The sequence below is a fragment of the Somniosus microcephalus genome, unplaced genomic scaffold (assembly GCF_052327205.1).
Source record: "Somniosus microcephalus isolate GS21.2 unplaced genomic scaffold, FLI_Smic_1.0 unresolved_chr2, whole genome shotgun sequence".
Classification (NCBI taxonomy): Eukaryota; Metazoa; Chordata; class Chondrichthyes; order Squaliformes; family Somniosidae; genus Somniosus; species Somniosus microcephalus.
Genome location: NW_028225180.1, coordinates 6,741,721 through 6,764,746, shown reverse-complemented (window position 1 = coordinate 6,764,746; position 23,026 = coordinate 6,741,721). Strand labels below are relative to the sequence as shown.

Below are 23,026 nucleotides of genomic sequence, written 5' to 3'. Positions count from 1 at the left end.
TGGGTCTCTGTGGTTTAGTAGGGACAGTTGGTAAATAAGCACCCTCGAGTATATCTTTAACTGCTGGTATAGAATTAATTTAAATTAATTAAAGGGGTAAGTCATGCCAGGAGAGCCCAGCCCCGTGTTATGCTCCTCTTGCTCTATGTGGGAATTCAGGGACGCTGCCGGTGTCCCTGATGACCACGTGTGCCAGAAATGCATCCAGCTGCAGCTACTAATGGGCCGTATTGAGGCGCTGGAGCTGCGGATGGATGGGTTGTGGAGCATTCACGATGCTGAGAGGGTCGTGGATTACACGTATGATGAGTTGGTCACGCCGCAGGGTAGGGCTGCACGGGCAGAACGGAAATGGGTGACCACCAGGCGGAGCAGTAGAAGCAGGCAGGTAGTGCAGGAGACCCCTGTGGTTATCCCCCTTTCAAACAGGTATACCAATTTGGATACTGTTGAGGGGGATGACTCACCAGAGGAAGGCAGCAGCAGCCAACTTCCTAGCACCGGGGGTGTTGCTGCTGCTCAGGAAGTGAGGAAAAAGAGTGGGAGAGCAATAGTGGTAGGGGATTCTATCGTAAGGGGAACAGATAGACGGTTCTGTGGCTGTAGACGTGACTCCAGGATGGTCTGTTGCCTCCCTGGTGCCAGGGTCAAGGATGTCACTGAACGGCTGCAGGGCATTCTGAAGGGGGAGGGGGAACAGGCAGAGGTCGTGGTTCACATTGGGACCAACGACATAGGTAGTGTTAAGTCTGTGTGTTCCAGTTGTATTAAGATTATTAATTACTGACACAGACTACAAGAATAAAGTTCAACAGGTCTTTACTAGTTGGAGGTCAGGACTATACTAAATACAATATCACTACACAGCACTTATATACCGGTGGTCACCACCGGTATTACGTATACAGCAGCCAGAGAAAGTAGTACATCTCTTAAGGTGGAACAGGCTTAAGTTCTCTTAAGGTGGAACAGGTTACATACACCACAATCCTCCCTTTTTAGCTTAACAGTCATATCCCCATTTAACATAACATAATAACATATATACATATATAACTTCAGGTATAAACAGTTCAAAGGTTCAGTCTCTCAGGAGGCCTTCTGATTCGGTTTGGATAACGCCTTTCAGTGGTCTCTGATTCTTGTGTTGTCTTTCCACAACGATAACATTTTACGGTACTCAAACCCAATTTATTTGTACTGAGTTCCGGTGACCGTAGCTGCATTACTGCCGTGCCTCTCGCTGCGGCTTCGTGTGCTGCTGCCATAGTGACCGCTTTCTCAAGCGTCAGCTCATTCTCCTCGAGCAGTCGCTTTTGTGTATCTTCTTTTAATAACCCACACACAAATTTATCTCTTAGCGCGTCTGTTAGTCCCGTTCCAAACTGACAGTACTTTGCTAGCTTACGCAATTCCATTAAATATTCAGCATTGCTTTCATCCTTCAGCTGCCTTCTGCTGTAAAATTTAAATCGTTCCGCTAGCATCAGCGGCGTGGGGTTTAGATGATTTTTCAGGACAGTAACAATCTCCTTGAACATCTTATCCGCCGGTTCATCTGGTGATAAAAGGTGTTTCAATTGCCCGTATGTCTTCGCACCCATTAAGTTTAATAAAGTTAGTGCTTTCTCTGCATCTGGGATTTTATTTGCTTTACAATAATTTTGTATGCGTTCTACATACATGGCCCAATCTTCGATGTCGCTATCAAAGGTATTAATGTTCCCATGTTTAGGCATCGTTGCAATTTATTTTATCCCAAGATGGCGGCTTCCCGCTCTTGTCTTCGTCCTCCGCCTACAAAATGGCGGTTTTCCCGTGCTTGGCGGTCTTCACCCACTGGCTGCAATGGCGTTTGGCGTGCCGCTGCTGCTCCACTTTCCCAGCGGTTAGTAACTCCCCCGACGCTGTCTCCGCTTCACCGCGGCTCCCTCGGGCATTCGCGCTTCCCCGATGTCGTGCCTCGCAGCCCTTCTTGCAGCCCGGTTATTAGCACCGGCTGCGTTCGCCTTCACCGTGGCTCTCGCGCCTTCAGTCGCCCCAGACGCTGCGCCTTTTTGGCCCGAAAGCGGCCCGGCCCTTATCACCAGCCGCGATCGATGTCCCCGCGCTGCGCCTTTCGGCCCGAATGCGGCCCGGCCCTTATCTCCGGTCGTGATCGATCTCACCGCCCTTATTCCTCCGTCTTCCTCCCCCCGTCTGTACAGCCAACGCGGCCGACTTTCTGCTCGCGTCGCTGACCGGCTTACCCACCACCGAGGTAGAAAGAAGATAGCTGACTGCCGCTGATGGAGGCTTTGAGTTCAGGATGTCTTCTGCACTCCGGGTTCTCTATGCCTGCCGCGCGACGTGTCTTCCAGCAGGGTGATGAGGGTGGATGCCTCTCTTCGACGCCCGTTCTGTGGACAAAGCCGCCGTGGATATAAACTGCCGCAGGGTAAGAATCGGACTCGTCGCCACTGTTAAGTCTGTGTGTTCCAGTTGTATTAAGATTAATTACTGACACAGACTACAAGAATAAAGTTCAACAGGTCTTTACTAGTTGGAGGTCAGGACTATACTAAATACAATATCACTACACAGTACTTATATACCGGTGGTCACCACCGGTATTACGTATACAGCAGCCAGAGAAAGTAGTACATATCTTAAGGTGGAACAGGCTTAAGTTCTCTTAAGGTGGAACAGGTTACATACACCACAGGTAGGAAGAGGGATGAGGTCCTACAACAAGAATTTAGGGAGCTAGGTAGCAGATTAAAGAGCAGGACTTCAAAGGTTGTAATCTCTGGATTACTCCCAGTGCCATGTGCTAGTGAGTATAGGAATAGGAGGATAGAGCAGATGAATGCATGGCTAAAGAGTTGGTGCAGGAGGGAGGGCTTTAGTTTCCTGGATCACTGGGCCTGCTTCTGGGAAAGGTGGGACTTGTACAAGTCGGACGGGTTGCACCTGAACCAGAGCGGGACAAATATCCTTGCGGGGAGGTTTGCTAGCACTGTTCGGGGGGTTTAAACTAAAATGGCAGGGGGTTGGGAACTTGAGCAGGGAGACAGAGGAAAGGGAAACAGGGATAAAAGCAAAAGATAGGAAGGAGGAAAACAAAAGTGGCAGTCAGAGAAATCAACGGTTTAAATCAAACGTGGCCACAGTAAATAATAATTCTAATAGGTCTAAGAGCGTTAAAAAAACAAGCCTGAAGGCTTTGTGTATTAATGCGAGGAGCATTTGTAATAAGGTGGATGAATTGGCTGCGCAAATAGAGGTAAACGAATACGATTTGGTTGGGATTACGGAAACGTGGCTCAAGGATGGCCAAGACTGGGAACTCAACATCCAGGGGTATTCGATATTCAGGAAAGATAGGCAAAAAGGAAAGGGAGGTGGGGTAGCATTACTGGTTAAAGAAGGGATTAATACAATTGTAATGAAGGATATTAGCTCTGATGATGTGGAATCTGTATGGGTAGAATTGAGAAATACTAAGGGGAAAAAAACATTAGTGGGAGTGGTATATAGACCTCCAAACAGTAAGGCGGAGGTTGGGGATGGCATTAAAAGGGAAATTAAAGAAGCATGCAATAAGGGCACAGCAGTCATCATGGGTGACTTTAATCTACATATAGATTGGGCCAACCAAATTAGTAACAATACTGTGGAGGAGGAATTCCTGGAGTGTTTACGGGATGGTTTCCTGGACCAATATGTCGAGGAACCAACCAGAGATCAGGCCATCTTAGACTGGGTATTATGTAACGAGAAAGGATTAATTAGCAATCTTGTTGTATGAGGCCCCTTGGGTCGGAGCGATCATAATATGATCGAATTCTTCATTAAGATGGAGAATGAAGTAGTTGACTCAGAGACAAGGGTCCTCAATTTAAATAAAGGAAACTACGATGGTCTGAGGAGCGAGTTGGGTAGGATTGAGTGGGGAATGGCGCTCAAAGGGTTGACGGTGGATAGGCAATGGCAAACATTCAAAGACCGAATGGATGAGCTACAGAATTTGTTCATCCCAGTTTGGCATAAAAATAAAACAAAAAAGGTGACTCAACCGTGGCTAACAAGGGAAATTAGGGATAGCATAAGATCCAAGGAGAGGACATATAAATTGGCTAGAAAAAGCAATAATCCTGAGGATTGGGAGCAGTTTAGGATACAACAAAGGAGGACAAAGGGATTAATTAAGAAAGGGAAAATAGAATATGAGAGTAAGCTATCAGGGAACATAAAAACTGACTGTAAAAGCTTTTATAGATATGTGAAGAGAAAAAGATTAGTGAAGTCAAGCGTAGGTCCCTTACAGTCAGAGCCAGGGGAATTTATAATGGGAAACAAGGAAATGGCAGACCAACTAAATACATACTTTGGTTCTGTCTTCACAAAGGAGGACACAAATAACTTCCCAGAGATGCCGGGGAACATAGGGTCTGATGAAAGAGAGGAACTGAAAGAAATCAGTATTTGTAGGAAAATGGTGTTAGGAAAATTGATGGGACTGAAGGCCGATAAATCCCCAGGGCCTGATGGTCTACATCCCAGGGTACTTAAGGAAGTGGCCCTAGAGATAGTAGATGCATTACTGGTCATTTTCCAGAACTCGATGGACTCTGGAACGGTACCCATGGATTGGAGGGTAGCTAATGTTACCCCACTATTCAAAAAAGGTGGTAGAGAAAAAGCGGGGAATTATAGACCGGTAAGCCTGACATCGGTAGTGAGGAAAATGCTAGAGTCTATTATAAAAGATGTAATAGCAGAGCACTTGGAAAGCAGTGACAGGATCGGACAAAGTCAACATGGATTTACAAAAGGTAAATCATGCTTGACTAATCTACTGGAATTTTTTGAGGATGTAACTGGTAAAATAGATAAGGGAGAACCAGTGGATGTGGTGTATTTGGACTTTCAGAAGGCTTTCGATAAGGTCCCACATAAGAGATTAGCGTGCAAAATTAAGGCACATGGGATTGGGGGCAAGGTATTGACTTGGATAGAGAACTGGTTGGTGGACAGAAAGCAAAGAGTTGGAATAAACGGGTCGTTTTCCGAGTGGCAGGCAGTGACTAGTGGGGTACCGCAAGGATCGGTCCTAGGACCCCAGCTGTTCACAAAATATATTAATGATCTGGACGAGGGAATTGGATGTAATATCTCCAAATTTGCAGACGACACAAAGCTGGGCGGGAGGGTAAGCTGCGAGGAGGATGTCGGGAAACTCCAGTACGATTTGGACAGGTTGGGTGATTGGGCAGAAACATGGCAAATGCACTATAATGTGGATAAATGTGAGGTTATCCACTTTGGTGGCAAAAACAGGAAGGCAGATTATTATTTGAATGGCAATAGATTGGGAGAAGGGGAAGTGCAAAGAGACCTGGGTGTCCTTGTGCACCAGTCGCTGAAGGTAAGCATGCAGGTGCAGCAGGCGGTTAAGAAGGCAAATGGTATGTTGGCCTTCGTAGCAAGAGGGTTCGAGTACAGGAACAAGGATGTCTTGCTACAGTTGTACAGGGCCTTGGTGAGACCGCACCTTGAGTATTGTGTGCAGTTTTGGTCACCTTACCTGAGGAAGGACATTCTTGCCATGGAGGGAGTGCAGCGAAGATTCACCAGGCTGATACCTGGGATGGCAGGAATGACGTATGAGGAGAGATTGTGTCGATTGGGCTTATACTCACTGGAGTTTAGAAGATTGAGGGGGGATCTCATCGAAACCTATAAAATTCTGTCAGGTCTGGACAGACTAGATGCAGGAAGGATGTTTCTGATGGCCGGGGAGTCCAGAACCAGGGGTCATAGTCTAAGGATAAGGGGTAAGCCATTTAGGACTGAAATGAGGAGGAATTTCTTCACCCAGAGAGTGGTGAACCTGTGGAATTCTCTGCCACAGAGGGCGGTGGAGGCCAGTTCATTAAATATATTCAAAAAAGAGTTGGATATATTTCTTGAGGCTAAAGGGATCAAGGGATATGGGGAGAAGGCAGGGACAGGGTACTGAATTTGGATGATCAGCCATGATCTCATTAAATGGCGGAGCAGGCTCGAGGGGCCGAATGGCCTACTCCTGCTCCTATCTTCTATGTTTCTATGTTTCTAATCACTTTGAAGAAAGAAAGAGAGTACAACAGAAAGAATGAAAGCAAGAAAGAGGGAAAGAGAGAAAGAAAGAAAGATTGGAAGAAGCCCCACTCCTACAGCACCTTTCACAACCTCTGACATCCCAAAGTTCTTCGCAGCCAATGCAGCGATTTTGAAATGTAGTCACTGTTGTAACGTGGGAAACGCAGCAGCCAATTTGCGCTCAGAAAGATCCCACAAACAGCAAAGTGATAAATGAGCAGATACCCAGAAATTGAGTCAGTATTTACAGGGTGTCCCCGGGGAGTGTGTCAGTATTTACAGGGTGTTCCCGGGGAGTGTGTCAGTATTTACAGGGTGTTCCCGGGGAGTGTGTCAGTATTTACAGGGTGTTCCCGGGGAGTGTGTCAGTATTTACAGGGTGTTCCCGGGGAGTGTGTCAGTATTTACAGGGTGTTCCCGGGGAGTGTGTCAGTATTTACAGGGTGTTCCCGGGGAGTGTGTCAGTATTTACAGGGTGTCCCCGGGGAGTGTGTCAGTATTTACAGGGGGTTCCCGGGGAGTGTGTCAGTATTTACAGGGGGTTCCCGGGGAGTGTGTCAGTATTTACAGGGTGTCCCCGGGGAGTGTGTCAGTATTTACAGGGTGTCCCCGGGGAGTGTGTCAGTATTTACAGAGTGTTCCCGGGAAGTGTGTCAGTATTTACAGGGTGTTCCCGGGGAGTGTGTCAGTATTTACAGGGGGTCCCCGGGGAGTGTGTCAGTATTTACAGGGGGTTCCCGGGGAGTGTGTCAGTATTTACAGGGTGTCCCCGGGGAGTGTGTCAGTATTTACAGGGTGTCCCAGGGGCGTGTGTCAGTATTTACAGGGTGTTCCCGGGGAGTGTGTCAGTATTTACAGGGTGTTCACGGGGAGTGTGTCAGTATTTACAGGGTGTCCCCGGGGAGTGTGTCAGTATTTACAGGGTGTTCCCGGGGAGTGTGTCAGTATTTACAGGGGGTCCCCGGGGAGTGTGTCAGTATTTACAGGGGGTTCCCGGGGAGTGTGTCAGTATTTACAGGGTGTCCCCGGGGAGTGTGTCAGTATTTACAGGGTGTCCCAGGGGCGTGTGTCAGTATTTACAGGGTGTTCCCGGGGAGTGTGTCAGTATTTACAGGGTGTTCACGGGGAGTGTGTCAGTATTTACAGGGTGTTCCCGGGGAGTGTGTCAGTATTTACAGGGTGTTCCCGGGGAGTGTGTCAGTATTTACAGGGGGTCCCCGGGGAGTGTGTCAGTATTTACAGGGTGTCCCCGGGGAGTGTGTCAGTATTTACAGGGTGTCCCCGGGGAGTGTGTCAGTATTTACAGGGTGTCCCCGGGGAGTGTGTCAGTATTTACAGGGTGTCCCCGGGGAGTGTGTCAGTATTTACAGGGTGTCCCCGGGGAGTGTGTCAGTATTTACAGGGTGTCCCCGGGGAGTGTGTCAGTATTTACAGGGTGTCCCCGGGGAGTGTGTCAGTATTTACAAGGTGTCCCCGGGGAGTGTGTCAGTATTTACAGGGTGTCCCCGGGGAGTGTGTCAGTATTTACAGGGTGTCCCCGGGGAGTGTGTCAGTATTTACAGGGTGTTCCTGGGGAGTGTGTCAGTATTTACAGGGTGTCCCCGGGGAGTGTGTCAGTATTTACAGGGTGTCCCCGGGGAGTGTGTCAGAATTTACAGGGTGTTCCTGGGGAGTGTGTCAGTATTTACAGGGTGTCCCCGGGGAGTGTGTCAGTATTTACAGGGTGTCCCCGGAGAGTGTGTCAGAATTTACAGGGTGTCCCCGGGGAGAGTGTCAGTATTTACAGGGTGTTCCCGGGGAGTGTGTCAGTATTTACAGGGTGTTCCCGGGGAGTGTGTCAGTATTTACAGGGTGTTCCCGGGGAGTGTGTCAGTATTTACAGGGTGTTCCCGGGGAGTGTGTCAGTATTTACAGGGTGTTCCCGGGGAGTGTGTCAGTATTTACAGGGGGTCCCCGGGGAGTGTGTCAGTATTTACAGGGTGTCCCAGGGGAGTATGTCAGTATTTACAGGGTGTCCCAGGGGAGTGTGTCAGTATTTACAGGGTGTTCCCGGGGAGTGTGTCAGTATTTACAGGGTGTCCCAGGGGAGTGTGTCAGTATTTACAGGGTGTCCCCGGGGAGTGTGTCAGTATTTACAGGGTGTTCCCGGGGAGTGTGTCAGTATTTACAGGGTGTCCCCGGGGAGTGTGTCAGTATTTACAGGGGGTCCCCAGGGAGAGTGTCAGTATTTACACGGTGTTCCCGGGGAGTGTGTCAGTATTTACAGGGTGTCCCCGTGGAGTGTGTCAGTATTTACAGGGTGTCCCCGGGGAGTGTGTCAATATTTACAGGGTGTTCCCAGGGAGTGTGTCAGTATTTACAGGGTGTCCCCGGGGAGTGTGTCAGTATTTACAGGGTGTCCCCGGGGAGTGTGTCAGTATTTACAGGGTGTTCCTGGGGAGTGTGTCAGTATTTACAGGGTGTCCCCGGGGAGTGTGTCAGTATTTACAGGGTGTCCCCGGGGAGTGTGTCAGTATTTACAGGGTGTTCCTGGGGAGTGTGTCAGTATTTACAGGGTGTCCCCGGGGAGTGTGTCAGTATTTACAGGGTGTCCCCGGGGAGTGTGTCAGAATTTACAGGGTGTTCCTGGGGAGTGTGTCAGTATTTACAGGGGGTCCCCGGGGAGTGTGTCAGTATTTACAGGGTGACCCGGGGAGTGTGTCAGTATTTACAGGGTGTCCCCGGGGAGTGTGTCAGTATTTACAGGGGTCCCCGGGGAGTGTGCCAGTATTTACAGGGTGTCCCCGGGGAGTGTGTCAGTATTTACAGGGTGTTCCCGGGGAGTGTGTCAGTATTTACAGGGTGTCCCCGGGGAGTGTGTCAGTATTTACAGGGTGTCCCCGGGGTGTGTGTCAGTATTTACAGGGTGTTCCCGGGGAGTGTGTCAGTATTTACAGGGTGTTCCTGGGGAGTGTGTCAGTATTTACAGGGTGTTCCCGGGGAGTGTGTCAGTATTTACAGGGTGTTCCCGGGGAGTGTGTCAGTATTTACAGGGGGTCCCGGGGAGTGTGTCAGTATTTACAGGGTGTCCCCGGGGAGTGTGTCAGTATTTACAGGGTGTTCCCGGGGAGTGTGTCAGTATTTACAGGGTGTTCCCGGGGAGTGTGTCAGTATTTACAGGGGGTCCCGGGGAGTGTGTCAGTATTTACAGGGTGTCCCCGGGGAGTGTGTCAGTATTTAAAGGGGGTCCCCGGGGAGTGTGTCAGTATTTACAGGGTGTTCCCAGGGAGTGTGTCCGTATTTACAGGGTGTCCCCGGGGAGTGTGTCAGTATTTACAGGGTGTTCCCGGGGAGTATGTCAGTATTTACAGGTTGTCCCCGGGGAGTGTGTCAGTATTTGCAGGGGGTCCCCGGGGAGTGTGTCAGTATTTACAGGGTGTCCCAGGGGAGTATGTCAGTATTTACAGGGTGTCCCAGGGGAGTGTGTCAGTATTTACAGGGTGTTCCCGGGGAGTGTGTCAGTATTTACAGGGTGTCCCAGGGGAGTGTGTCAGTATTTACAGGGTGTCCCCGGGGAGTGTGTCAGTATTTACAGGGTGTTCCCGGGGAGTGTGTCAGTATTTACAGGGTGTCCCCGGGGAGTGTGTCAGTATTTACAGGGGGTCCCCAGGGAGAGTGTCAGTATTTACACGGTGTTCCCGGGGAGTGTGTCAGTATTTACAGGGTGTCCCCGTGGAGTGAGTCAGTATTTACAGGGTGTCCCCGGGGAGTGTGTCAGTATTTACAGGGTGTCCCCGGGGAGTGTGTCAGTATTTACAGGGTGTTCCCGGGGAGTGTGTCAGTATTTACAGGGTGTTCCCGGGGAGTGTGTCAGTATTTACAGGGTGTCCCCGGGGAGTGTGTTAGTATTTACAGGGTGTCCCCGGGGAGTGTGTCAGTATTTACAGGGTGTTCCTGGGGAGTGTGTCAGTATTTACAGGGTGTCCCCGGGGAGTGTGTCAGTATTTACAGGGTGTCCCCGGGGAGTGTGTCAGAATTTACAGGGTGTTCCTGGGGAGTGTGTCAGTATTTACAGGGTGTCCCCGGGGAGTGTGTCAGTATTTACAGGGTGTCCCCGGGGAGAGTGTCAGTATTTACAGGGTGTCTTCGGGGAGTGTGTCTGTATTTACAGGGTGTTCCCGGGGAGTGTGTCAGTATTTACAGGGTGACGCCGGAGAGTGTGTCAGAATTTACAGGGTGTCCCCGGGGATTGTGTCAGTATTTACAGGGTGTCCCCGGTGAGTGTGTCAGTATTTACAGGGTGTCCCCGGGGAGTGTGTCAGTATTTACAGGGTGTCCCCGGGGAGTGTGTCAGTATTTACAGGGTGTCCCCGGGGAGAGTGTCAGTATTTACAGGGTGTCTTCGGGGAGTGTGTCTGTATTTACAGGGTGTTCCCGGGGAGTGTGTCAGTATTTACAGGGGGTCCCCGGGGAGTGTGTCAGTATTTACAGGGTGTCCCCGGGGAGTGTGTCAGTATTTACAGGGGTCCCCGGGGAGTGTGTCAGTATTTACAGGGTGTTCCCGGGGAGTGTGTCAGTATTTACAGGGTGTTCCCGGGGAGTGTGTCAGTATTTACAGGGTGTTCCCGGGGAGTGTGTCAGTATTTACAGGGTGTTCCCGGGGAGTGTGTCAGTATTTACAGGGGGTCCCGGGGAGTGTGTCAGTATTTACAGGGTGTCCCCGGGGAGTGTGTCAGTATTTACAGGGTGTCCCCGGGGAGTGTGTCAGTATTTAAAGGGGGTCCCCGGGGAGTGTGTCAGTATTTACAGGGTGTTCCCAGGGAGTGTGTCCGTATTTACAGGGTGTTCCCGGGGAGTGTGTCAGTATTTACAGGGTGTTCCCGGGGAGTGTGTCAGTATTTACAGGGTGTCCCCGGGGAGTGTGTCAGTATTTACAGGGTGTTCCCGGGGAGTATGTCAGTATTTACAGGTTGTCCCCGGGGAGTGTGTCAGTATTTACAGGGTGTCCCCGGGGAGTGTGTCAGTATTTACAGGGGGTCCCCAGGGAGAGTGTCAGTATTTACACGGTGTTCCCGGGGAGTGTGTCAGTATTTACAGGGTGTCCCGGGGAGCGTGTCAGTATTTACAGGGTGTTCCCGGGGAGTGTGTCAGTATTAACAGGGTGTCCCCGGGGAGTGTGTCAGTATTAACAGGGTGTCCCCGGGGAGTGTGTCAGTATTTACAGGGTGTTCCCGGGGAGTGTGTCAGTATTTACAGGGTGTTCCCGGGGAGTGTGTCAGTATTAACAGGGTGTCCCCGGGGAGTGTGTCAGTATTTACAGGGTGTTCCCGGGGAGTGTGTCAGTATTTACAGGGTGTTCCCGGGGAGTGTATCAGTATTTACAGGGTGTCCCCGGGGAGTGTGTCAGTATTTACAGGGTGTTCCCGGGGAGTGTGTCAGTATTTACAGGGTGTTCCCGGGGAGTGTGTCAGTATTTACAGGGTGTCCCCGGGGAGTGTGTCAGTATTTACAGGGTGTCCCCGGGGAGTGTGTCAGTATTTACAGGGTGTTCCCGGGGAGTGTGTCAGTATTTACAGGGTGTTCCCCGGGGAGTGTGTCAGTATTTACAGGGGTCCCCGGGGAGTGTGTCAGTATTTACAGGGTGTCCCCGGGGAGTGTGTCAGTATTTACAGGGTGTTCCCCGGGGAGTGTGTCAGTATTTACAGGGGTCCCCGGGGAGTGTGTCAGTATTTACAGGGGGCCCCCGGGGAGTGTGTCAGTATTTACAGGGTGTTCCCGGGGAGTGTGTCAGTATTTACAGGGTGTCCCCGGGGAGTGTGTCAGTATTTACAGGGTGTTCCCGGGGAGTGTGTCAGTATTTACAGGGTGTTCCCGGGGAGTGTGTCAGTATTTACAGGGTGTCCCCGGGGAGTGTGTCAGTATTTACAGGGTGATCCCCGGGGAGTGTGTCAGTATTTACAGGGTGTCCCCGGGGAGTGTGTCAGTATTTACAGGGTGTTCCCGGGGAGTGTGTCAGTATTTATAGGGTGTCCCCGGGGAGTGTGTCAGTATTTACAGGGTGTTCCCGGGGAGTGTGTCAGTATTTACAGGGTGATCCCCGGGGAGTGTGTCAGTATTTACAGGGTGTCCCCGGGGAGTGTGTCAGTATTTACAGGGTGATCCCCGGGGAGTGTGTCAGTATTTACAGGGTGTCCCCGGGGAGTGTGTCAGTATTTACAGGGTGTCCCCGGGGAGTGTGTCAGTATTTACAGGGTGTTCCCGGGAGTGTGTCAGTATTTACAGGGTGTTCCCGGGGAGTGTGTCAGTATTTACAGGGTGTCCCCGGGGAGTGTGTCAGTATTTACAGGGTGTTCCCGGGGAGTGTGTCAGTATTTACAGGGTGTCCCCGGGGAGTGTGTCAGTATTTACAGGGTGTTCTCGGGGAGTGTGTCAGTATTTACAGGGTGTCCCCGGGGAGTGTGTCAGTATTTACAGGGTGTCCCCGGGGAGTGTGTCAGTATTTACAGGGTGTCCCCGGGGGGTGTGTCAGTATTTACAGGGTGTCCCCGGGGAGTGTGTCAGTATTTACAGGGTGTCCCCGGGGAGTGTGTCAGTATTTACAGGGTGTCCCCGGGTAGTGTGTCAGTATTTACAGGGTGTCCCGGTGAGTGTGTCAGTATTTACAGGGTGTTCCCGGGGAGTGTGTCAGTATTTACAGGGTGTCCCCGGGGAGTGTGTCAGTATTTACAGGGGGTCCCCGTGGAGTGTGTCAGTATTTACAGGGGGTCCCCGGGGAGTGTGTCATTATTTACAGGGGATCCTTGGGGAGTGTGTCAGTATTTACAGGGGGTCCTCGGGGAGTGTGTCAGCATTTACAGGGGGTCCTCGGGGAGTGTGTCAGTATTTACAGGGTGTCCCCGGGGAGTGTGTCAGTATTTACAGGGTGTCCCCGGGGAGTGTGTCAGTATTTACAGGGTGTCCCCGGGGAGTCTGTCGGTATTTACAGGGTGTCCCCGGGGAGTGTGTCAGTATTTACAGGGGGTCCCCGGGGAGTGTGTCATTATTTACAGGGGGTCCTCGGGGAGTGTGTCAGTATTTACAGGGGGTCCTCGGGGAGTGTGTCAGTATTTACAGGGGGCCCTCGGGGAGTGTGTCAGTATTTATAGGGTGTCCCCGGGGTATTTACAGGGTGTCCCCGGGGAGTGTGTCAGTATTTACAGGGTGTCCCCGGGGAGTGTGTCAGTATTTACAGGGGGTCCCCGGGGAGTGTGTCAGTATTTACAGGGGGTCCTCGGGGAGTGTGTCAGTATTTACAGGGTGTCCCTGGGGTATTTACAGGGGGTCCCCGGGGAGTGTGTCATTATTTACAGGGGATCCTCGGGGAGTGTGTCAGTATTTACAGGGGGTCCTCGGGGAGTGTGTCAGTATTTACAGGGTGTCCCCGGGGAGTGTGTCAGTATTTACAGGGTGTCCCCGGGGAGTGTGTCAGTATTTACAGGGTGTCCCCGGGGAGTGTGTCAGTATTTACAGGGGGTCCTCGGGGAGTGTGTGTCAGTATTTACAGGGTGTCCCCGGGGAGTGTGTCAGTATTTACAGGGTGTCCCCGGGGAGTGTGTCAGTATTTACAGGGGGTCCTCGGGGAGTGTGTCAGTATTTACAGGGGGTCCTCGGGGAGTGTGTCAGTATTTACAGGGGGTCCTCGGGGAGTGTGTGTCAGTATTTACAGGGGGTCCTCGGGGAGTGTGTCAGTATTTACAGGGGGTCCTCGGGGAGTGTGTGTCAGTATTTACAGGGGATTGTGCAGTTTGTGTTGTACGATACTTTATTCACTTTTTGTTCCCCAGCTCCGTGCGTGCATGGCACTGAATATCATCACTGCAGTCGCTCTCTCGATCAGCTTATTGATGTATGTTGGTGACTGTGCTGGATACTTGCAGTGTGCGACCTGGTATTGTTCGGAAAGAGAATGGAAATTTGTAAGTGATTGTGTTTTTATTAAGTTAATGAATTGTGCCTTAATAACTAAAGGAATAGGAGCAGGGTTCAGCCATTCGGCCCCTCGAGCCTGCTCCACGATTTAAGGAGATCATGGCTGATCTTCGCCCTCAACTCCATTCACCGGCCTTATCGCCATATCTCTTGATTCTCTTAGTATACAAAAATCTATCGATCTCTGTCTTGAATATACTCAACGACCGAGCCTCCACAGCCCTCTGGGGTAGAGAATTCCAAAGATTCACCACCCTCTGTGTGAAGAAATTTCTTCTCCTCTCAGTCCTGAATGGCCGACCCTTTATCCTGAGGCTGTGGCCCCTGGTTCTAGACTCCCCAGCCAAGGGAAGCATTCTCCCAGCATCCACCCTATCAAGACCTGAAATAATTTTGTATGCTTCAATGAGATTCCCTCTCATTCTTCTGAATTCAAGAGAATACAGGCCTAGTTTACTCAATCTCTTCCCATACGACAGTCCCGCCATCCCAGGAATCAATCTCGTGAACCTTCGTTGCACTCCCTCTATGGCAAGTATATCCTTCCTTAGGTAAGGAGACCAAAATTGTACACAGTACTCCAGGTGTGGTCTCACCAAGGCCCTATATAATTGGAGTAAGACTTCTTTACTCCTGTACTCAAATCCTCTTGTAATGAAGGCCAGCATACCGTTTGCCTTCCTAATGGCTTGCTGCACCTGCACATTTACTTTCAGTGACTCATGTACAAGGACACCCAGGTCCCTTTGAGCATCTGCATTCCCCAATCTTTCACATTTAGGAAATACTCTGCCTTTCTGTTTTTTCTACCAAACTGGATAACTTCACATTTATCCACATTATATTCCATCTCCATGTTCTCGCCCACTCACTGAGCCTGTCGAGATCCCCTTGAAGCCTCTTCACATCCTCTTCACAACTGACACTGCCACCTAGCTTTGTATCATCAGCAAATTTGGAAATGTTACATTTAGTCCCCTCGTCCAAATCATTGATATCGATTGTGAATCACTGGGGCCCAAGCACCGATCCTTGCGGTACCCCACTAGTCACAGCCTGCCATCCTGAAAAAGACCCGTTTAACCCTACTCTTTGTTTGTATATCCTTCGTGAGGTAAGGAGACCAAAATTGTACACAATACTACAGGTGTAGTCTTACTAAAGCCCTATATAATTGCAGTAAGACTTCCTTACTTTATACTCCAACCACCTTGCAGTAAAGGCTAACTTTATCACCTTTACCTGTCTCGAGGGCTCATGGAACATAAAATGCCCTCACTGAGGTTTCCTGTATTTCTAACGAGAGAGAGTCTAACCACCTCCCGTTGACAATCATTATCATCGTTGAATCCCCCACCATCAACATCCTGGGGGTCACCATTGACCAGAAACTTAACTGGACCAGCCACATAAATACTGTGGCTACAAGAGCAGGTCAGAGGCTGGGTATTCTGTGGCGAGTGTCTCACCTCCTGACTCCCCAAAGCCTTTCCACCATCTACAAGGCACAAGTAAGGAGTGTGATGGAATACTCTCCACTTGCCTGGATGAGTGCAGCTCCAACAACACTCAAGAAGCTTGACACCATCCAGGACAAAGCAGCCCGCTTGATTGACACCCCATCCACCACCTTAAACATTCACTCCCTCCACCACCGGCACACCGTGGCTGCAGTGTGTACCATCTACAAGATGCACTGCAGCAACTCACTAAAGCTCCTTTGGCAGCACCTCCCAAACCCGCGACCTCTTCCACCTAGAAGGACAAGGGCAGCAGGCACATGGGAACACCACCACCTCCAAGTTCCCCTCCAAGTCACACACCATCCTGTCTTGGAAATATATCGGCCGTTCCTTCATTGTCGCTGGCTCAAAATCCTGGATCTCCCTCCCTAACAGCGCCGTGGAAGTACCTTCACCACACGGACTGCAGTGGTTCAAGAAGGTGACTCACCACCACCTTCTCAAGGGCAACTAGGGATGGGCAATAAATGCTTCTGGTCAATGGTGACCCCCAGGATGTTGATGGTGGGGGATTCGGCAATGGTAATGCCGTTGAATGTCAATGGGGCGGTGGTTAGACTCTCGCTTGTTAGAGGTAGTCATTGCCTGGCACTTGTGTGGCGCGAATGTTACCTGCCACTTATCAGCCCAAGGCTGAACGTCATCCAGGTCTTGTTGCATGCAGGCATGGACTGCTTCATTATCTGTGGAGTTGTGAATGGCACTGAACACTGTGCAGTCATCAGCAAACATTCCCATTTCTGACCTTATGTTGGAGGGAAGGTCATTGATGAAGCAGCTGAAGATGGTTGGGCCTAGGACACTGCCCTGAGGAACTCCTGCAGCGATGTCCTGGGGCTGTGATGATTGACCTCCAATCACCACAACCATCTTCCTTTGTGCTAGGTATGACTCCAGCCAGTGGAGAGTTTTCTCGCTCGCTCTGTCTCTCTATCTCTCCCACGCACTCTCTCTGTTTCTCCCTCTCTCTATGTCTCACTCTCTGTTTCTCTCTTCCCTCTCTCTGTCTCTAACTCTCTCTCTCTGCCTGCCTGTCTCGCTCTCTCTCTGTCTCTCTCTCTTTCGCTCTCTCACTCTCTCCCTCTCTCTGTCTGTCTCACTGTGTCTCTCTGATTCTCTCTCTCTTCTATTCAGCCTGAAACTTTCAATGAAATCAGGAGTCGATCACCACGAGCAGCTGTGCGGGAGTTGGGTCGGTGATGGGACGCGTTCAGACTGACGAGAACCGCTTTGCTCCTGTGTTTCAGCTAACGATGATTGGCACCTTTGCTGTCTTCCTGCTCCTCCTCAGTGCCCTCGCACTCACCGTCTCCATCGTTCTAGCTGTCTACGCCCGCAAGGGACTGAGGGCACTGACGTTCCACAGTGTGGTGAGTATCAGGGCACCAGATGGGGCAACGAGAAGGTTCAAATGGGGTCGCCTTGAGGTCATCAAAAACTCGGCTGCGCGTGTCCTAACTCGCACCAAGTCCTGTTCGCCCATCAACCCCTGTGCTCGCTGACCACCTTTGGCTCCCATTTAAGCAATGCCTCAATATTAAAATTCCCATCCTTGTTTTCAAATCACTCCATGGCCCTCGTCCCTCCCTATCTCTGTAACCTCCTCCAGAGCCCTACAACCCTCCCTATCTCTGTAACCTCCTCCAGCCCCTACAACCCTCCCTATCTCTGTAACCTCCTCCAGCCCCTACAACCCTCCCTATCTCTGTAACCTCCTCCAGAGCCCTACAACCCTCCCTATCTCTGTAACCTCCTCCAGCCCCTACAACCCTCCCTATCTCTGTAACCTCCTCCAGCCCCTACAACCCTCCCTATCTCTGTAACCTCCTCCAGAGCCCTACAACCCTCCCTATCTCTGTAACCTCCTCCAGCCCCTACAACCCTCCCTATCTCTGTAACCTCCTCCAGCCCCTACAACCCTCCCTATCTCTGTAACCTCCTCCAGCCCCTACAACCCTCCCTATCTCTGTAACCTGCTCCAGCCCCTACAACCCTCCCTATCTCTGTAACCTCCTCCAGCCCCTACAAACCTCTCTATCTCTGTAACCTCCTCCTGCCCTACAATCCTCTCTATCTCTGCAACCTCCTCCAGCCCCTACAACCCTCCCGATCACTGTAACCTCCTCCAGCCCCTACAACCCTCCCTATCTCTGTAACCTCCTCCAGCCCTACAACCCTCCCCATCTCTGTAACCTCCTCCTACAGCCGCTACAACCCTCCCTGTTGAGTCTGTGGTTTCAATTGCAGTTATACTGAATAACAGGACACAGACTACAGAAGTAAGTAAACAGGTCTTTAGTGATTGAGGGTCAGGGCTGAACTGGGATACACTTTGCTCTGCAGGGTTTATATACCGGTGTGGTCACCACCGGTACTACAATGTACAGGAGCCATCAAAAAGTAGTCCATCACCTTAAGGTATCCTCTTAAGGTGGTACAGGTTACATACACTACACTCCCTATCTCTGTAAGCTCCTCCAACCGCTACAGCCCTCCCTATCTCTGTAACCTCCTCTGTTAAATCCGTGTATCTTGATGTTGTGTGTCCTTCAATAAATAGACAGAGACTGCAGATAACAAACAACAGGTGTTTACTGGATGAGGGTTACTCTAAAAACTAACAGTACAGATCCCTACTCAGGGTTTATATACAGGTGTGGTCACTGCCGGTACTACAGTATACAGGAGCTGTAAAATGTAGTTCTCCCTTAAAGGTACATACACTACAATTCCTCCCCTTACCATAACATTCATTTAACAATTAACACTTTTAACATGCAACATTAACTGCAAATAGTCCATTTATAAATTCAGTCTTTGGGGCGGCTTCCTGATCCTTTCTGGATAGCACCTTTCCTGAGTGTCTTGCTCTTGGTGCGGAGGCGATTCTGGCCCCCTGTCGTCGGTTGGTTCATCAGCTTCCGATGCTACTGTTTCTGGGGTAGATGCTACCTGTATGTCGGGTTCATCACCAGGTACGCGAGACCTGGGGTTGACTCATTCATGTGACTCTAGGATCTGGTTGACATGGCATCTCACAATGTTCTCCCCAACATCCACTGTGTACATTAGTGGCCCCTGCCGTGTGCATATCGTTCCTGGTTGCCTTTTCTCTGTTCGGTAGTCGCGGGCCAAGACTGGTTGCCCTACATTGAAGCTCCTTGTCGGCTTCTCATTGATGTGCTGGAATTGCTTATTCTCAACATCTCTTCGTACATTTGGTCTGAGCAAATCCAGACGAGATCTCAACCTTCGGTTAAAGAACATCATGGCCGGGGTCTGGTTGGTGACTGCATGTGTCGCATTTCTGTAGGCTAACAGGAAATTGTCCACCTTATGCTGCAGTGGAATGTCGTCATCGCACATGGCCTTTACTGCTTTTTTAAAGGTTTGTACGAACCTCTCAGCCAATCCATTTGTGGCTGGATGATACGGGGCGGATGTGTAATGCCTTACCCCATTCCTTTTCATAAATCTTCGAAACTCTTCGGACACAAACTGTGGTCCGTTATCAGAGCCAATCTGCTCTGGCAAGCCGTTCCTGGCAAATATGGTCCGTAGGACTGCAATAGTTTTCTCCGTGGTGGTGGAGGACATTTTGATCACCTCAGGCCATTTCGAGTGCGCATCCACGGCTATTAAAAACATTGAGTCCATGAATGGACCAGCATAATCAATATGCACCCGTTGCCATGGAGATGAGGGCCACTCCCATGGGTGTAGAGGGGCATGTGGTGGTGCATTTTGGACCTTCTGGCATCCTGAGCAGCTCTTTGTCAGGTCCTCGATTTGCTGATCGATCCCCGGCCACCACACATAAGCCCTAGCAAGGCTTTTCATTTTCACCCCTCCCAGATGGCCTTCGTGAAGCTCATTGAGCACTCTCTCCCTTAACTTGGGTGGAATTACCACTCGGGATCCACACATCAAGGTCCCCTGGCATACTGACAGCTGTTCTCTTCTGGATGAGAATGCTGGCAACAGTGAGTCGCCATGTGTTGGCCATCCCTTCACCGTCAAGTCATATACCCGAGACAGTGTCGGGTCATTTCGGGTCTCCTTCTCTATATCAACGTTAGTTACTGGCAAGCGTTCAATCATAGTCGAATAAAATATTTCGACTGGGTCCACTGCTGGTGCTTCCTCCGCAGTAGGCAGTGGCAGGCGTGATAGCCCATCAGCGTTTCCATGCTGCTTCGTGCCATTATACTCGATTTCATATTGGTTCGCCCCTAGAAAAAGGGACCATCTTTGTAGCCGTTGCGCAGTCATCACCGGAACGCCCTTCTTTGGATTAAAGATGGAGACAAGTGGTTGGTGGTCAGTCAGCAAGGTGAACCTCTGCCCGTGCAGATAGTGGTTGAACTTTTTTACTCCCCACACTAGGCTGAGGGCCTCCCTGTCAATCTGGGCATAGTTACGCTCGGCTGAGGTTAGTGACCGAGACGCAAAGGCTACTGGCCTCTCCGAGCTGTCCGGGAATTTGTGCGACAGCACCGTTCCAATGCCATAGGGTGATGCATCACACACCAACCGAATTGGTAGTGCTGGGTTGAAATGAGCCAACACCTCTTTTGATGTGATCAATTCTTTGCACTTCTGGAAAGCTCGTTTACATTCGTCATTCCACTTCCATGGTACCCCCGTTTGCAGTCGGGTGTTCAGTGGGTGTAGTACTGTGGACAAATTCGGTAAGAACTTATGGTAGTAGTTCACCAACCCGAGGAACGACCTCAGTTGTGACACATTTTCCGGTGCTGGAGCCTTGACTACTGCCTCAATCTTTTCAGGGGACATATGTAACCCCTCTTCATCAATAACGTGGCCACAATACGAGATCTGCTTCTGGAAAAACTCGCATTTGTAGCGATTAGCTCGGAGCCCATAATCCTTCAATCTAGTGAGCACCTGCTCCAGGTTGGCGAGGTGATCACTGTCATTTCCGCCCGTGACCAGGAGGTCGTCCAAATAACACTGGGTCCCTGGAATACCTTGCAGGACTTGATCCATTGCCCTTTGCCAAATAGCCGGAGCTGATGCTACCCCGAACACCAGCCGGTTGTATTGGTAGAGCCGTTTATGAGTGTTGATCGTGAGGTACTGCTTCGAGGCTTCTTCTCCCTCCATTTGCAGGTACGCCTGGGCCAGATCAATCTTAGTGAAGCGTTTCCCGCCAGATAGCGAGGCGAAAATATCTTCAATCCGCGGAAGCGGATATTGTACAGTGTGAAGGACTGGGTTCACTGTCACCTTAAAGTCCCCACAGATGCGAACCTTCTTTGGTTCCCCAGGCGTATTACTCAACGACCTCTTCATTACAGGAACGATGGGTGTAACCCACTCGCTCCAGTCTACTTTGGACAGTACTCCTGAACGTTCCAAACCTTCCAGCTCTGCTTCGACGGCTGGGCGGATCGCATAAGGTACCGGTCTGGCCTTAAAAAACTTTGGGCTTGCATTTTCCTCTATTTTAATCATCGCTGCTATGCCTTTTAGTGTTCCGAGTCCCTCCTGGAACACTTCTTGTGCGTCAGTTAGCATTTTTGACAGTCGTCCAGGTGTGACGTCATCATCCTTTTTGGCTTCTACAGTCAGTGCTTGTATGGAATACCAATCTAGCTGTATCTTCCAGATCCATTCACGCCCTAGTAGTGGTGGTCCTCCATCTGGCAATACATATAGGTCCATTTTTGGTGTTTCCTTGCCATTATATATAACGTTCACCATTATTTTTCCTTTGGGGTAGACTTTTTGCCCCGTGTACGTCTTCAAGAAAATCTCCGTATCTCTCAAGGGTATATGTGAGAATAGCCGCTTGTAGTCCCTTCGGTTTATGACTGTTAGGGCTGATCCTGTGTCCAATTCCATTTTCACTTGGACTCCAGGTATCTTGAGCGTGACCCAGATAGTTTGGTGATCCTCCGTTTTGATCACATTATGTAGTTTCAGACAACCCAGCTCCTTGCTTCCGTCACTCTGCAGTTCGTCTGAACTACTCTCCGTCACCTTATGTACCTTCTTGTACTTCTCCTGTGGGGATATCTTGCTGCTGGTTTTCTTTTCCGACCTGCAGACTCTTGCTATGTGTCCTACTTTTCCACACTGCCTGCACACTTTGTCCTTGAACCAGCAATCATTATGGTCGTGTGTTGTTCTGCCGCAGCGATAGCACTTCACTGTTCCGTATGACATTTCATTTGTGCCATATTCTTGCGGTCTCCGTTGTATCTCTGCCGCACCCCGTGCTGCTGCTTCGTGTGATACTGCCATGCTGAAAGCCTTGTCCAGCGTAAGATCCTTTTCTGATAGAAGCCGTTTCTGGGTTCCTTCACTTTGAAGCCCACACACAAACTTGTCCCTTAAAGTATCTGCTTGTCCCGTTCCAAACTGGCAGTGTTTCGATAGCTTGCGCAGTTCTGTTAAAAACTCAGCATTACTTTCATCTTTATGCTGGTTCCTTTTGTGAAACTTAAATCTTTCCGCTATCAGCAGCGGTGTGGGGTCTAAGTGGTCTTGTAGTATTGACACTATGTTTTCAAAATCCTTTTCCGCTGGCTTCTCTGGGGTTACTACGTTTGTAAGCCATACGTTTTTGCACCCATTGAATTCAACAATCCCAGCGCTTTCCTGTCGTCTGGCACGTCATTCGCCTTGCAGTACACTTCTATGCGTTTGACATATGTCGTCCAATCTTCGACTTCATTGTCGAACGCTGTGACACTGCCACTCTTCGGCATCCCTGGGTGTGGTTAGACTGGCTCAAAATGGTGTCTCCCGCGCTTTCCCTTCTTCTCCGCTGCGGCTCAAAAAAAAAATGGCGTCTCCCGCACTCTCCCTTCTTCTCCGCTGCGGCTCAAACAAAATGGCATCTCCCGCGCTCTCCCTTCTTCTCCGCTGCAGCTCAGATGGCGTCTCCCACGCTTCCCTTTCTTCTCCGCGGACGCTGCTCGGCCCTTGAACACTGACTGCGCTCTGCGCGATTTCCTGCGTGCCTCTATCGTTGATGCCGCTCGGTCCTGAACCCCGGCTGTGCCCTGTGCGCTTTACCCTCTCTCTTACCCCGTCGACGCTGCTTGGCCTTTATCTGTGCCGTCGGTCGGCTCCAGCCGCCGCTGTCCGGGAAGGGTCTGCGACGTACCTGTTGCCAACCCGTTTCGCTGGACCACCGTGACTGGAGAACCAAGCCCAGCTCTCAACAGCCTCCTCTGCGATGCTTAAGTCTCCGCTGGATGGTCGACGCCCGTGCTTCTGGGCTCGGCCTTTTTTACTTTTTTCAGGTAGGTTTGAATCCACTTCTCGTCGCCACTGTTAAATCCGTGTATCTTGATGTATGGTGTCCTTCAATAAATAGACAGAGACTGCAGCTAACAAACAACAGGTGTTTACTGGATGAGGGTTACTCTAAAAACTAACAGTACAGATCCCTACTC

General features: G+C 50.4%; 1 protein-coding gene across 2 annotated transcripts in view; it reads left to right on the top strand.

The window, feature by feature from the left end:
- The window catches only part of LOC147092060 (uncharacterized), a 74,035-nt gene that overhangs the window by 34,643 nt on the left and 16,366 nt on the right, over window positions 1-23,026 (top strand). For both annotated transcript variants that reach the window (XM_085975798.1, XM_085975799.1), the window contains exons 10-11: window positions 13,929-14,060; window positions 16,844-16,966. In XM_085975798.1, the coding sequence (XP_085831924.1) occupies window positions 13,929-14,060; window positions 16,844-16,966 (255 nt within the window). The remainder of the gene's footprint in view (window positions 1-13,928; window positions 14,061-16,843; window positions 16,967-23,026) is intronic.